We start from the raw sequence: 18,496 nt of genomic DNA, 5'->3' as shown, positions 1-18,496 counted from the left end.
TTATGAATAAAAAAAAGTTGCCATACTATTATTGTTTCTATGTGTGTGCGTACTTTGTACTTGCAAAATTACTTAAATATGTATTATATCAAATATTTATAAATAAATATACCATAAATTATTTTTATAAATTAAGATAATAAAGGATTATAATAATGGGTTAATTTTAATTAGTTATTATTATGTAATATGTTTAATTATTATATTTATTATTAGTAAATTAAGAAATGTTCTTTATATATATGAAAAAAAAAGTTTTCAACGCGAATAATAAAAATGAATGGATACAATTCTACTGTCATGATATTATGTGTAAATAAATAATTATATATTTGTGTTATTTTCTATTTTTTCCTATAAATTTATAAATTAAAATATTAATACTATTCTAAAAATGAATAAATATATATAGTTGTAATTGACAATTATTGATATATTCATATTCATAACACTTATTTTTTAAATAGAGTAAACATAAATTACTCTTTTTTTGTATATAATTTATAAGTGAATATTTAATATTTAGAATTAGGGTTCATTTCATTTATCAGAAATATATTATATGTACTGGAATTATTTAAAGTACTATTATGTAAATATTAAAGATATTCCTAATTTTCAATACATCTATTAATTACCAATATATGAATGAATAGGTAATTTTTTATTATAGTTTTTTAATTGTTGATTTAATAACTTTTCATAAAAATTTCTTAAATGTCTATGTTAAAATATATTTGTAATAATTATATATATACATATTATAATTTTAGACAGTTTTTAGAAGATATACTTTATAATGATGGTTATTGTGGTATTTACATATTTCACAAAGTTACTTTTTTTTTCTTTTAATTAACTTATTCTTAAAAGTGCAAAAAGTTTAGTTAAATGAATAAGTACTTATTATTTATTTTTTCAAAGTAATATATTTATTATATAATCTATTCATAATAATTTCCAGTATTTAGTTGAAATAAATAAGAACAAATAAACATACTAGTATATGAATATTTCTTCTTTTATAAATATTATTTTATAAAACACCTAAATTATTTCTTTTTCATTCACTTAATAGAATTTTTTATTTATTATATGAATATCGGTAGAATTTGCATATATATGAATAAAAAATTAATATAACCTTCTCTCATTTATAATATTTTAAGGTGAATATTTAATATAACATTTTTTCCATAATTTTATTACATATTATCATTCCACAGTATTTTAAAATATAAATTCATCTAAATATTTTTTGATTGATCAAAATTACGAAACACTTTCTTTTATTAAATTTACTTTTACTATCTTTTTTATTTATTATTATTTACTTTTTTAAGAAACCCATAAACTTATTATATTTAAAAAAAAATAATAATAAAGGAAAATAAGTGAATTCTTGAATTAAAATATTATACTATTAGTTAAAAATAAAATATATATATTTAAATTATATAATAATTCTAATGTTATTTTTATTATTATTTGTTACTATGTTATAGGGCTGTTAATTTTAATTTTGCTTTTTGAATTAAAAGAAATATTTTAAGAGTATTTAATCCAAGAATGAACTTTTTCAAAAAAAGGTTCATATAAATTTCGACATATCTTAAATATATTCCTTGTGTTAGCCTATATTTTATTCGATAAAAATTTTTATTTTTTGTTTTTTTTTTTTAATCTTTTCATAATATTATATTTAATACAAGATTTTGTGTTTTTAATTATCAATTAAAATTTAAAAAGTACAATAAGTACACCAAATTACATTTATTTATAGGAAGCACAGAGGAAACACCGTAGCTATATTCCTAAAATATGATAATATTCCTATACAGGATATATATTTTATTTTTTATATATGAATTATAAAAGTTTAAAATGAAAAGAAGTAATATGATGTTATTCTCTTCCTCAAAATTATTAATAGTAAATATTTTAAATTATTTCAATATAAAATTAATATATATATATATAGCCTGAGAATTTTTTTAACAATAAAAGTTCCAGTAAAATTTATTTTAATTAATGCTAATTTTCTTATAAATAATATATTATTGGTTATATGTACGAAAAACTTTTTAAAATTATATATTATATAGTATTCTTTATATATGTATTTTATATAAGGAATTTAATTCTTTATTAAAAGGAAAAAATGATAAAATATTAATATATGTAATACTAGACCTTAATTAGAACGTATTGCGTATTATCTTTGTATCTATTCAAAAGTATTATAACCTGAAATATTTGTATCATGAATGAATATAAAAAATATTTTATTTTAATTAAATCTATCTCATTTGCTCTTTTTATTTAACATGTGCTTATACCAATACAGTAGTAAAATTGTTACCTCTCAGAAATTTTTTTTTATAAGCTTTGTTGTTTATTATAATGTATATATTTATATAATAATTTTTTTATGTGCTTATAAATTTATTTTATTATAAATAATTAAAACATGTTTTTTCCTTTCTAGGTATTTTCCATAATTGTTTATAAAATAAGAACAACACAATTAACAGATTGTATTATATGTTTGATTGGATATTTTCAGAATATGAAACGAAAATAAAAATATAGTATTTAAAGATAAGTTACCAACAAATGTGTGTGATGATTCAGAAAGTAAAGACATTTGTACATCGGAATATGAACCTAAGTATAAAGACAATTCAAGAGCTATATCTAAAAAATTAGTCAAGAAATCCACATAATTATGTATAATCCATTTGGAACGAAATATAATTTATTAAGAAATTTATTATATATGAGATTTAGTTCTATATATTAATACAGAAAATGTAAAGATACTACAAAGAAAAAAAGTTTAACACTTTTAGGATGTATGAGTATACTTTTGATATTTGTTCTACATGTAATACTTTTTTTATTCATCTTTGCTTTGTTTATTTTAGAAAATTATATTTCTGGTTGTCTTAGTGATCGTTACCTGATAATGTGTATGATTATATTTTGTATATATCTTCAGATATAAAGATAACTGAATTGTTAATATTTATTTTAAGTATTCCAGAGGTTACATATATAATGATAAAATTCATAAAATATACAAATAATATAGCAGAAAAAAAATTTACATCCTATTAATAATGAATATATAGTTTTCAGAAATTTTTCTTTCTATGTAACCAGTGAATATGTGCTATTTGCTTTAAGAAATTATGTTCTAAAGAATGTTCTCTGTTGCATGTATATAAATACATTGCACAAACCAGGAAAAATGTTAATATATATTGATCTAAAAAATCATATAAGAAAATATATAGATATATATAACATTTTTCTTCTTTATATATTTTCATATAAAAATGTATTTATTTACAGTAATTTAATACAACATTTTAGGATATTTATATATATTTTTTACTTTATAAAAATGTGATATAAATATTACTCAAACTTCATAATAAAATATATGATTTATTATGAAAAAAATATATGAATAAAATTTTTTTGTATATGTTTATTGTAATATATATGTGGTTATTTAATTTAACATATAAAAAATTTAGATTAACTAAAGCTTCAGTCCTGTAATTAGACAATTTGAATTTGTAACAATGATAAAACTATTTTGAATTTTCTATGTTTATAAGGTTGTTAATGTATAAATGAAGAAGCTTTTAAAGGAGCTTATTACTTTTTATTTTCAGTTTTAGAATATTATTCTGATCATCTCTTAATAAAATTAAATACTTGTGCTTTTTTTTTGTTCATATGTATTTATTTTTTAAACGTATACTTAAAAAATAATAGATGAAAATGTATTATTTCAGAAATATATATTTTATAACTTATTTAATATGTGAATATATTTATTAGTTTTTTATATTTTGTTTTTATATTTTAAGTAGAAGATTATCCAAATATAAAAATAAATTTTACTGTTATGAATGAATTATTAATAAAATATTATCCATTTTAGAATTCATAAAGTTTTATAACTGAATAAATGAAATAATTCTCATATATAATTTTATTCTTTAACGCCCATATTTATCGTATATAAATATGTTTTATAAACGTTACATAGATATCTACATTTAAAAAAAAAAGAAGAAATAATAATATTTATATAATACACTTTTTTTTTTTGACTGTACTTGTAGAATAATTTTTTTGAAATAATATTAACTTGACATTAAAGCATATCATACAACCGTTACTAATTGTATTGTGTCTAATATAACATATATCTTATTAAAAATTAATAATATGTTTATAATGGAAATTAATTAATTACTAAATTATAATTAAGTAAATTTTATGAATACATACATTTTCTTCCATAATATTATTTTATATAAATAACTATTTATTCAATATTTTTATTATGACAATTTTTTTATTTTTGTGCTTATGTCAACAGTAATAGAAATATAGTTATATCAAATATATAAATATATTATATTAATGTCTAGGAATTTTTTAAAAAATTTAATTAACTTTTAAATAATATAAGTTTTTAATAGTATGAACATTACATATATAAGTACATCATAAAATTGTTATAGAGGTTTAACAATACTATAACCTTTAATATATTATAATTTAAATATAAATCTCTATATTATAAATAAAGATATATTATACTGTTTTGTAAGAAATTTATTTATGGAATTTTAACATTATTAATCTCTAATTTTGTTGAAATTGCACTACTATAAATTCATATTGAAAGTCCCATTTAGATAATTATTAGATTTATTAATCATATGCTAAGTATTTTTGAATATATATAAATTAGAACATGAAACACCTTAAGTATATCATCATTTTAAAAAAAATATAATTGGACCTTGATACCTTAATATCAATATTATTAATATATATACATAGAAAAATTAACAACCTTGTTAATACAACTTTTAATGTTTTTTAATTATATATTTTTATCTTAATAAATATTAAAAGTTATGACATTTTATAATGTCACATTCTTTTCTTTATATAACATAAATTTGTATTTAACCCTTGTTGGTTCAGGTTTATGTTATTAGTAGTATATATTCAAAAATTGATAATTCAATTTTAATTTATAATGGTTACATACATGGTAGACAATTAATTTGCTTATTATGAAGTTTTACCAATCAAAGAAAAAATACATTTATTATATTTTGATTACACTTGCATAACAGTGTATTTAATAATATGATATACGAATTAATTTAATATTTATTACAAAATAAATTAATAACAAAAATAAAAATTTCTTTTTATTCCAAATATTATTATGCAAATATATTAATGAACCAAAGATATTAGGATTTAGTATATTTTATATAGGAATTACTTCATAGTTTTTTTTTTTTTTTTTTTTTATATTACTGCTAAAATATATATATATATTAAAAAATAAAAAATTGAATAATATCCTTAAATTTACAAAATTTGCATTTATAAATGTTAATATTAATAATATATAATTAAAAATTATTCCATTTAAAAATTATATAGTAGCGATAAAATATAAATTCTTATTTGCGTTTAAAGTAAGTATTTTTTGTGGGTTAGTTCCTACGTTGTATATTTTATTTTTAAAATATATTATTTTCCATAAAAGAAATGCATAAATTTACGTATTAACTAATCTATCAGATATTAAAAATATGATAGAAAAGGTCGTACAGATTATAGTTTTCTTCATTTGTTACTACTATTATTATATTGTTATAATAATTAATAATTTAATAGTCATAACAAGTTTTCCAAAAATATAATTCTTATGTTAAAAATATTAATAGAAAAGTATCAATGAAAAGAAGTAATATTTATCTTAAAATATAGAGCAAAGCATTATATATATTCTCTACGTTCTCTATATATTGAATATTTCCATATATTAAGTAATAACATATATTCTTTTATTTTATTTTGAAAAGATTTAATAAAAACATAATTTAAATAATTTACTATTTTAAATAAATAAATTTTAGATATTGAATATTTATAAATCTAAATAAGATCATTTTAATAAATTTTATTTTTATATATATATAGTTAAGATAAAAAATTTATGATATACTTTTAAATTGATATTTGATTAACTCAGTTGTAAAAAAAATTATAGTTACATAGTTTTCATTATGTTTTTACGAAAAAATATAAAAAACAGATTAAATATAAAGTAATTGTATATTTCATTTTTAAAAGAGTACCATATTTTGTTAATTATATTCTTACTTCTTGTATTTCTATATTAAAGTTCTATATAATGGAAAAAAAAATAAAGTCACTGTTCTTTATTAAAACTCCTAAGCTTACTCTTTTAAGTTGGATATGTTATATTAACATTTATATAGTATGATATTATTATTTAAATATATTTGTGTTATTCTTATTTTTTGTGTTTTATTTTTGTTAGTACTTATTTTAGTGTGCGATTATTTATTTGTTCGATATTCATTTTTTTTTCGGGATTTTTTAGAGTACATTTAATAAATATTTGGATGAAAATTACATATATAGTAGAAAAATTTATGGAACAACATATCGTATACTGTCAAAATATAAGCAGGATAAATATTCAAGTAGCGTAAGTTTAAAAGAGGAAATGACAAATAATGGAGTGAAGAAAAAAAAAGATATATCTAATAATATGGAAGGGTACACTGGAAAAAGAAAACATTCAAATGGAACTCCATTAGAATTTAGAGGAAACTGTAAATCATATATGAAAAAAAAGAAGTGTATGTTTGAAACTAAAAACTATTCCCACTTTGAAAAAAAAATATTCAAAGAAATGGATTTTATGGATTTCCTTAAAAACAACAAGACAATTAGTAATAAGTTTTACAGAAAAATAATACGTAAAAAATGCGTACTACTATTTCTTTTACCTTTATTATTGTTCTTTTTGTTATCATTACTGCCCATAGTAGATTTATCGTGGGTTTTGGTAGATCAAAAAGGGTTGTGGAATGCAATAGGATTTATTAAAATTTTAAAAGAATCGGGAGAAAATGGGTGGTTGAATAGAGTATATGAATCGCTGAAAGAAGCAAAATGGTTTTGGAGATCCATCGCAAGCACGTCTGATAATATCAGTGAATTGCATGTATTATTAAAATTATTTAGAATCCTAATATATGGCTTACCGTTTTTAATATTAGGTATAACACTTATATCAAGGGTTGTTTATTATCATAAAAAAGTTAAAAAATATGAAAGAATAAAGTTCAGACAAAGATAAAATTAATAATGAGTTACATACTTTTTTTTGTAATAAAATAATCAATGTTAACTAATAATTACAATATATATAAATATATATAATAAGCATATCAATAATTGCTTAATTCTTATATATAAACATACAGATAAGGGAATTTTTTATGAACAAGTTAAAAAAATTCTATCTTAGTTTTTTTGTGAATTAGAATGTTTTAACATATTTCTATTTGTAGTTTAAATTATAGTTTGAGCTTTAATGTAAATAATGGCTTCGGGTAAATTAATGTATTACAGTATATTCGTATAAGTATATGTTTTTGTACGTTATTATTACTATATAAAAAGATAATTTTTACAATTTTATCACCATTTTGTGGTGATTTATATTTTAACTATAATAAGATGTCTTTTTATTTGATCCCTTTCTAATCTAAAATGGTTATTTGTTGATACATTTAAATAAATGTTTAATTAGGTTTATATTAAATAAAGATGTATTACATTTTTCATATAACAATTAAATGCGAATGCATATTGTTGTATTGATACATATATATTATATAAGGAAATATTTAATAATTATTATATAAATACGTTTATTAATAATGTGTTATAGAACTTATTTATTTAAACGTCCTTCTAACAAACATTTTTTTTTTTTTAATGGTTTAAAGAGAAAACATATATATATATAAAATTATTATTTTTATTAAATATTTTTTTGTTTATAATCGATTAACTTAGGATTTCTACATATGATCAGTTAATGTATGGCTAAACACTTTTCATTTTTTATAATTGAGCTTAATTTTAAAAAATTACTTAAATATATATTATACTGAATATTTATAAATAGTTCAAGTTATTATTTTTTATTTTTTAAAATATAAAATGATTATATTAATGAATTAAATGTACTTATATATTAATAGATAATATGAATTATTTTTTTTTTTTTGCCTTTCATAATAGTAAAATTTTAAATATATCAATACATCACTAAAAAAGTGAATTATAAATAGGTGTCATGGATAAATATATATTTGTTCTGCATTCATCTAATAATTTGCAAGTAATATTTTATATTTATGTCCTCTTTTTTTATGTCTAAAAATATATCAATTGAAGAGTTATTATTTTTTTAAAGGTGTATAAAAAAATATATTTAAATTATATTAACAAATACTAATACATTTATATTTATAATGTAAATTTTTAGATAAAATGATATTAAAAGAAGCATTATTTTTTTATTGATAATTCATATGCATATTATATTGTTTTTTTTTTTTTAATTAGATAAGTTTTATTTTAGCTTTATTAAAAAATTTTCAATATTTGATTGTAAAAGTTTTTATTAAATAAGTACAATAATTTTATATTAGAAATATTAATAAATTACTTACTCTTTAAAAAAGAAAGGAAAAAATCTATTAAAATTTCCTTTGTAAAAGTAAAAATATTTTTATTACATTTTAGACAATAATACTGAAGGAAAAAAATGAATTAGTCTAATTGCATACAGTGCTGAACATATTACCATCTAAAAATAAAATATATTAGGATACATAATAAATTTATAAGATAGGATTAAAAGAAAGAATATTGGATCTAGAGGTGAATGATGATATAATAAGATATTTATACTACTACATATATACAGTAGCATAATTCATATATTGTGTAAATATATATTAAGGACATAAATATATTTTTTATAAAGAACTTTATATATTTGTATATTACTGCTTAATTGAGTAAAATCATAAATAATTTAAAAAAATATGATTTATTTTTAAAAGAAAATACTAAAATAGTGTTTAGAAATAATAAATATAGAAAAAACAAAAAAGTTATATTTATATTTAAATATTTAAGAGGAATATGTGAGATAGAGAATTTATTTTTCATAAATAATCTCATAATACATATATATTTTTTTTTAAAACATTTTAAAAATGCAATGGCTTATACTTTATATGGCAATATTTTATGTGTTATAAAACGTTAAATACTCAAATAATTGTAACATAAAAATATAGATAAAAAGGTTGAATATATGTTGAGGTAAAAATATAAATAATGTAAAACTATAAAAATATTATGATATTAATTTTTGTAATATTTTAACATTTTCTAATGTTGTTTATTATTACCTTGTATAAATAATTTATTTTAGGCATAACTACAATATGACGATATATTTCAGATTATTACAATAATATCTTGTGAGTATAACTTTTTCATAATTATCACTGTTTGAGTTCCACATAAAGAAGGCAAGTATTTTGGTATAATATATTTTTTGTTTATAATTTTTTTAATAAATGATTATTTGTTTTTATGTTTATGTTTATTTATTTTAGTACACCTTTAATATTTGCTCCTGACATAACGTATTTATAAAGGAATAAATAAAAAATAATATATACCTTCTGAAATTAATAGAAAAATTACTAAAACATACATTTTAGTAAATTATTTTGTCTTATCCTTTTTTTGTGTGAAAATTATTCATTATACATATTATACTTAATTGTAAATTCATTTCATTTGGAATATTCATTAATTAATATAATTGCATGCAATATTTTTATAAACATCTTATCTTTAACAACATTTGGTCTTTATCCTTTTTCTACCATATTAGTATTTCTTCTAAATATATATATAATAAATAAAAAATTAAAGTATAATGTACTCGAATATAGAGATTTTTCATTGAGAAATAATGGAATAAATCAAAATTAAAAATTGTAATTTTTAAAAATAATAGCACAAAAATAAAGAATGAATTTTTATTAGCATTATAGCGCATATATCTTTATAGATTAGGTAGTATAGATTAAATTCATCGTTTTAAGAGAATTATACACAATAAAATATATTTATTAAGGAGAAGCTAATTCTCCTGTTATATATGTAATAATATACAATGTTTTTTTTTTATTTTGTTATTATAATTTTTATAGTGTTATAATAATTAATGTTCTATAAAATATAACTAGATTTTCCTAAATACAATGTTTACAAATTTAGAATTATTATTATGATAACAACCTTAAAATTATTAATTATTACGTTAATATATTGAGGGATATATTATATATGTACTGCACATTCTATGTAGTAAATAAACTCAATATTTAAATACAATATCAAAAAACTCTTATTTCTTATTTTATTCCGAAAATAATTAATAAAAACATTACCTAATTAATACACTACATTAAATTAAATATATATTTAATTATATACGAACAAATTATAGTTAATTTATTTTTATAAAACTTATATTTATATTAATATAACATTATTAGTTATACAATATATTTCTAAAGTTATGTTACTATTTATATGTAGTATAATTAATTATAATTATATATATTTTATTATGTTTTTATGAGAGAATTATAAAAAAAGAATTTTTTATAAATATAGAACTGTTTGTTATTGGAAGCATATTATATTTTTGTTAATATTTTCCTTAATATAATATAGTATTAAAGATATATATAATGGAACACAAAATTAATATAATAATATTTATTAAAATTACTGAGTTTATCATTCTAACATGGATAAGCAATTTTAGTAATTATGTGGTAAAACAATATCATATAAGTATAATATTTATTATTTATAATTTGTTTGTTTTGTATTAATCATTACAATATTTTACCATTAGTTTATTTATTTTTATTAAATCTAATTATTTACTTTGAATTTTTAGTGTATATATGGCAAATCTTTGGAAGGAAACTGTAAGTATGATAGAAAAGTAGATATAAAACGTTATATGTTATTAGAAAAATATAAACATAACAAAGATTCAAATAATATACTTTTAAAAGAAAGATTCCCAAATACTGAAATTGACAAAGAGAAAGACTTATCTCATGATGAAAAAGTAACGAAAAGAAAAAATAATCAATCAAAAAAAAGTTTATTAAATAAATCGCAGTACTATACAGAAAATATAGATCATAATAATGGAATTTTTGATGGAAAACACTTTCATTTTGAAAAAAAATGGATTAAAAAAAGAAATTATGATGATTTGATTGAAAAAAAGAGGAGATTTCGTGGTATATCATTAAAAAATAAAATGTAGAAGCTATGGATTTGGAGTTATTATATATATATATATATATTTTTTTTTCTTAGGAATAACTTCTTCAACAGTAAGAGGAATGGGATATTTAAATACTGTAAACGAGAAGCTTATAGAACTTATAAAATTAATTGTAATGTTGGAAGATGTATACGCAATACAACTCTATACTTGTATAATGGCCTTTGGGATACTTATCACTATGACAGATATCCTATTTTTGATAAGAATTTAGAAGATCTTTTGCAATAACGAAAGGTATAAAAAATCAAGTTGATGACTGAGTTAAATTTATATTAGAGAATATGTATATATGTGTAAGAGCGTCTTTAATAAGTAAACATAGCCTTAATATTTTCAGTGATATACTTAAGAAGCATATATATAATTCTAATATATTATAAATGCACATGTTCTTACGTGGTCTCTTTGATATCTAACAATAAAACATTATATTCATTTTTTCTGAAATTAAATATTTTAATATTTTATAATTTATATTTTAAATTAATTTGGTAGCCTAATATATTTTTATGGCATAATTTGTATATTTGTAAATTTATATATATTTGTAGGAATATTTATGTTTTTGTTTTTAAATGAATATATATTAGCATATTTTATATAATTTTTGTAGATCTGTGATAATTTATATTTGTACTAGTATATGATTCTTTATATTATATATCTGACTCTATTATAAATTGACTATTTTTTCATATAATAAGAAAAATGTAATATTAGTTTTAAATTAAAAATAAATGAGTCTTGTTTTGCGCTTAATTACAGGAAGCCAGGATATAGAGATTAATTTTAATGTATTTAAGTATTGATATATATTGCTTAGTAAAAAACATGTTTATTCTATAAAATACGTTTTGTGTAATATATAATATAAAATATATTAATTGTAAACGTCTTTTTAACAGATATTTTGTTTTTTATAGATTTAATAAATGTACAGTTATAAATGTATAAAATAAAATTATATTTTTTAATTATGCTTATAACTTCTTACTAATTGAGGGATTCAATATAATAACAGTTATGAAAAGAGTTAACACCAATTATTTTACTATTATTCCAAGTTGGAGTGTTAATTAAATTTAGTGAAAATCAATTAAATATATATTAATTTGAAATTTAATAAACTTAAGTTATATATTATGAATTTATTTTTTATGTTATTCAATGATTATATTAATGAGTTAATTTTAATCATATATTATTATTAAATACGTAAAATTCTTTTTTTTTTGGGGGGTAGAATTTTATTTCTAATAATTGTACAATGATAAAAATATAATATATGTATCTGTAAAAATCTAAATTATCATCAATAGTAATCGAAATAAATATATATTGTGTACAAGCATTTCATCATATGTAGGTATTTATTTATATATTTGTACTATATTCATGGTCTTTTATAAATATATAAGTAAAGATTTAATATTATTTAAAGAATGCAAAATGATACATATAGTTTATATTCACTGGTAAGAACTCACATACATTTAAATTCTCATTTTGTAAATGAAATAAAACAAAACAAAAAACACAAACTGTTTTCTTATATACAATTCGTACATACAAATATATTTTTGGCTTAGATGCGCGAGTTAGTATTCAAGTTATTTCTAAGAACTGTTCAACAAAAATTAGTGTAATTTCGTTTTTACTATAAAATGCATGTGTGTTATTATTTATATGGTGTATGACAAAGTTGTTGTAATATATAAGTTTATACGTACTTTTAATATTTTATTATTACTATTACGTAGTTCCTTAATTAATTCTATTTTATAGTTATTACTTATATGTGCTTAATTTAATAAAATGTTAAGAAAATAATATGTGTTTTTATTGTTTGTTGCATAAAAGAATATATTATTGAAACAATGATATTCTAATAATTATGCAGTTATGCAAGTATTAATATATATTATTACTTTTATTTTATTATATAATATTAAAATTTCTTCTAAGTATATATATATATATTTATTTATTTATTTAAAAAACGAAATAAATAATAAAATATATAGTAGAATTTAAAAAAAATTCATTTAAAAGTAATATGAATTAAACATAATTTAAAATCGTAATTTACAAAAATTATTATACAAAAATAAAAAATTCTCATTTATTGAATTTTTAAATATATATTAAATTATATATTTTGTAATATCTAGCAAATTATATTTTTCTAGATACATTATAGATCATTAAATAGTTAAATCGCCGCAATTAATATAATATAAACTGTTGTAGTAACTAAGCTTTATTTAACCTTATTATTATTAGAATATTATAATAATTTATATTATATAATATTAATTTCCAATTTTTGAAAACAAATGGTTTATAAAATTAGAATTATTAAAATAAAAATATTGCTAAATTTGGTTATTATCTAAATACAGGGAAAATTCATTACCTATATTCTCTACATTCTATATGCTACTACATGAAATATATGTTTAGAAATATTCAGTAAACTTATTTTTTTTTTAACATATTTATAGGTGATGAATAAAAAAATATTTAATTATTGTTCCACATTAAATAATTAAACTATATTTTTTGAATATTTATAAATGTATTCAAATTATTTTTTTTAATAAAAAATAATTTTTTAAAATTAAAATAAAGATAAAAATTTTATTATATATAATTAAAGATATTTTTCTTTGTGTCTACTGTCAAAGATATTATATGTACGTTTTTTTTTTTATCGCTTCATAAATACATAAAAGGAAAATGAAAAAAATACTAAATATATAATAAATTATTTTTTAACATTAAAAGAATATTATACTATTGTTTATTTATTTTTTCTTGAATAAGTTATAGTATTAAAATTTTATATAATGGAAAAAAAAATGATGATACTTTTACGTATTAAAATTTATGCGTTTATACTTTTATCCTGGATATACCATTTTAAAAATGACGTAGTATGAAAATATTATTTGAAAATATTTTGGTTATTACCATTTTTAGTGTTTTATTTTTGTTAACAAGCTTTTTTAGCATAAAATATTTCATTCATTAAATAACAAATGTTTACTTTGTTTTTTTTAGAGTATATTTAAGATGACTACGGTTCATAACTACAAGATTGAAAAGAAAATAGATGAAAGCACATATAGGATACTAGCAAACTATAAGCAGGATAAGGATTCATGTGCTGTATATTTACAAGAATATATACCAAAATATGAATCAAACGACAAAAGGTACATATCTAATAATGCAGAAAAAACCACAGAAACAAAAAAGCAGTCACATGGAAGCGCATCAGTGAATGAAGGTCATAAGCAACATATGAAAAAAAAAATTTTATGTTTGAAACAAAAGCATATTCTCGTATAGAAAAAAAAATATTCAAAGAATTAGATTACTTAGATTTTCTTAAAAACAACAGAACTATTACTGATAAGTTTTTCAGAAAAATAATATTTAAAAAAAAAAAAGTACGAATTTGTTTACCTTTATTCTTATTCTTGTTTTTATCAATCTCTATAATATTAGATTTTTCTTGTGGTTATGGAATTATTGGGGGGTTGTTAAAAATATTGAATGGAACACTAGAAAGTAAATGGTCAAGACCCTTACGTGCTTTCTTGCGGAAACTTAATTTAGACTTTTTGTGGTATACATCTGAGGTTACTGTAAATAATAGTTTAAAAAAAGACTGGACTTTTATAACTAAACCTTTTCTAATTTATATAATTTATTGTATACCTCTCCTATTACTGGGTATCACCATTATATTAGGAATTTTTTACTACCACAAAAAAGTAAAAAAATATCAAGAAATTAAGTTCAGAAAAAGGTAAAATCTATAATACGTAATATGTTAGTTTGTGTAATCTTCAATATGAACTGATATATGTATTATCCTTATTGCTATGCTTAATAAACCTTCCCATAATTTCATATATTTTATAATTGAACCCATATACATGTGATAATTTTAGGGTACAATAGTTAAAGTATATGTTCATAGTTTTTTTGTGAATTTAAAATTTCCTTTTTTCTAAACATGTATATTCTGCAATTGTTACAGAATTATTAAATATACATCATGAATTAGAATATATATGTGAGTATGTCAATGGACTCTTATGAAAAATATATGTTTTTATATTATAATTCATATATAATAAGACAATTTATATAATTGTCTTTAAATAGGGTGTTAATCAATGTTTGAATTATAAAATATTGTACATTCTAATTTTCAATATTCCAGAGTAAAACTATTATATATTGACTAAACTAAAAATATTTTTTGTTATTTTTTGGGTAAAAATGAACGTAAATTTTTTTATTTTTAATGAAATATACTGAACATGTTTTGTTCCCATGCATGTGTATATACACATGTTTTGTTATTTACTTTTAAAAAAAAATAATATCATATTAAAATATGAATGATCTATAATAGTTCACTATCTTTATATAATTAATTATTTGCAATTAAAGAGTTAAAAACATATATCGCATTATTATAATGATTAAATTAATTATTAATTAATATTTAAAAACTATTTTTATATATATTATATTGAAAATTTTTATATAAATATATTATGAATTTTATATATATCCTATGTCACTGAATCATTAAAATAACGATTTCAATTTAATCAGATATTATTAGTTAATATGTCGAAATTTAGTTTTATTTTTATGTTCATTTCGTAATAGTAAATTTAGAAAAATACATTATATTAGGGTAAAAATAAAAATTTTAATTAAGAATAATGAAAAAAAATATATACAGTTGTAAAAACATGTAATTATTTGTACATAAAGAATTACACATTTGTGCTCTTTACACCCATTCAATAAATATATGATGTAAATTGTTAAAATAATTTTAAATGTATATAATAATAATGTTTATATTAATTAATAATTTCTTCAAAAATTAATGACAATTTTTAAATAAAATAAATGTTAAGGAATATTTTGTTTTAATATATAAATTGTGAATGCGTAATATTTTTTATATTTGTTATATATTTTTAAATAAGATATTATCCAAAATTTAATCTATTTTTTTTTTACCCTTTAGTTAAAAAATTTAAAGAATATGTTTCTGCTCTCAACCGTTGTCGAGTAAATTTAATAAATACAATTCACATATTAAATTTGATTTTTCATATTTTCTAATCAAACTCATAATATACCTTTAATATATATTTTAGTTACAATAATAGAATAAATTTAAAAATATATCGTTTAATCTCTTAAATAATGCATAAATATATCATTTTGTATAAATGCATACTTATATATTAAAGATAATAATAACATCATATATAGAAAATTCTGTATGAGAGCGAAAATATTTCTAATTATTGTTTAAATGAAAAACATATATATTTATATATATATTATTAACATTAAATGTTATTTTATTTGAATAGAATATCTTTTTCTATGAATATAATATAAGCATATATATGGCATAAATTATTGTGATAATGTATTTTTTTACTTTTACGTTTACAACTATATTAAAAAAAAATAAATAATTAAATTAGAATCGATTCTATTTTATATGGTAATTGTTTAATTAAAAACAATGTAAAAACTGAGAATATCGATACTTATTTACTTAAAAATTTGAGAAGAAATATCGAAATGAAATTTATTACAATTGTTTCATTTTTTTTATGTCATAAAATAACCTATATATTTATTGTTATATTGTTCATAATAATTTTATGTATACATGAATTTAAAATTCTTTTAGATTATATATTATAATAAAAATGATTTATAAATTTATAAAAACTGTTTAAAATATTTTATGAGGTTTATACAAATATTCTATCAAATAATATTAACAGAATTATAATTATATACTAGACTTCGAACGTTATTACAGAAACGCATGTAAATATAAGATAGTATAGATAAATCAAAGAACAATTTGAATATTTCTATATTTTTATATAATAATTTTAATTGAATATAGGATGATAATTATACAAAAGGAACATTACACATAAGAAGTCATATTTGTTGTAATTATTTGTACGTTTCCGCGGAATTCATAGAATATATATTTCAAAGAACACTATAATTAAAATATTATTATTTATTGTAATTATAAATGAAGTGGTCTAATATCATTTTTGATTATGATTTTTATGGTTACTTTTGTGTCAACAGATATTGATATATAAAAATTATATTTTTATATCATATGAAAACAAAGTTACATATATTTATTATTTTTAGTTGCACTGATTTTTAAACAGGATTACTATGGTAACAGACAATCATTTTATATTCGTCTAAGGCGTTTTTCAAATTTAGATAATATTATAATTTAAAAAAATGTATCATTTCGAAATAAAGTAATACGCTAATTTAAGCAAAGAGTATAAAGTATATTAACTAAAAAACAGCTGTAAACGATATTTAAAAGGAACCTTTTTATTTGTTAATTATAGAGAATTGCAATATACAAAGATTAGTATAGGAGAACAAATATATAAATATACAAATAAATAAATAAAATAAAAATATGTGAACAAATTACATATGTATTATTAGAGTATTATATAAGAATTCAATTCATATATTATGAATTTTTTAAAATATTCTTTCTTTTTATTTTTACATTTTAATATAGACAGACATATAAGTTACTGAACTGTGATATATAACCATATGAAAAAAACAACATATAATACACTCTTTTAATAAAAGTGTTATATATAAAATGACATTGTATGTCAATATATAGCATTGTTCTAATGTTATAATGAGTTTTTTTTTTTTTTTTTTTTAAATATAACTATAAATTGAAGACTATGCATATGATACAAGGTGTAAACACAAAAAAATTATTACTTTTTTTCTTTTTCTTTTTAATTTTTTTCCAATATATATTATATACTTCGATGTATATATTTTAATTTTTGTTTGATTTTACTATATATAAATTGTTTCATTATGGAGTCTCTTCAATTTATATATACAGTTTTATCTTTTTTTTTTTCATTTTTTTTGAACGCTTTTTATGTATATACATGTATGAATGAGAATATAATATAAAATGTACATGTATATATATCCCTAAAATTTTCTTTATTTGAAATTTTCATTTCTCCCTTTTATCTGACTTTAACCCAACTTTTTGTC

The 18,496-nt window shown here is 17.8% G+C and overlaps 1 protein-coding gene and 3 pseudogenes across 1 annotated transcript, besides 3 other annotated features; all 4 read left to right on the top strand.

Annotated features, from left to right (window-relative positions):
* Nucleotides 1–2,263: 2,263 nt before the first annotated feature.
* On the top strand, nucleotides 2,264–3,112 carry PmUG01_08014050 (annotated as a pseudogene).
* Nucleotides 2,264–3,112: a sequence feature (Plasmodium exported protein, unknown function, pseudogene).
* A 3,138-nt stretch (nucleotides 3,113–6,250) lies between these two features.
* Nucleotides 6,251–7,228, top strand: PmUG01_08014000 (fam-l protein; the record flags this gene model as incomplete). The annotated part of the gene is made up of 2 exons (XM_029004305.1): nucleotides 6,251–6,337; nucleotides 6,464–7,228. 2 exons carry the CDS (start codon nucleotides 6,251–6,253, stop codon nucleotides 7,226–7,228), a joined length of 852 nt encoding a protein of 283 aa, XP_028861007.1.
* A 3,499-nt stretch (nucleotides 7,229–10,727) lies between these two features.
* Nucleotides 10,728–11,575, top strand: PmUG01_08013900 (annotated as a pseudogene).
* Nucleotides 10,728–11,575: a sequence feature (fam-m protein, pseudogene).
* Nucleotides 11,576–14,196: 2,621 nt separating this feature from the next.
* On the top strand, nucleotides 14,197–15,168 carry PmUG01_08013800 (annotated as a pseudogene).
* Nucleotides 14,197–15,168: a sequence feature (fam-l protein, pseudogene).
* Nucleotides 15,169–18,496: the final 3,328 nt, after the last annotated feature.

This window comes from Plasmodium malariae (genome assembly GCF_900090045.1).
Source record: "Plasmodium malariae genome assembly, chromosome: 8".
Taxonomy (NCBI): Eukaryota; Apicomplexa; class Aconoidasida; order Haemosporida; family Plasmodiidae; genus Plasmodium; species Plasmodium malariae.
Note: the sequence above shows the minus strand (reverse complement) of the source record. Positions and strands in the feature narration are given on the sequence as shown.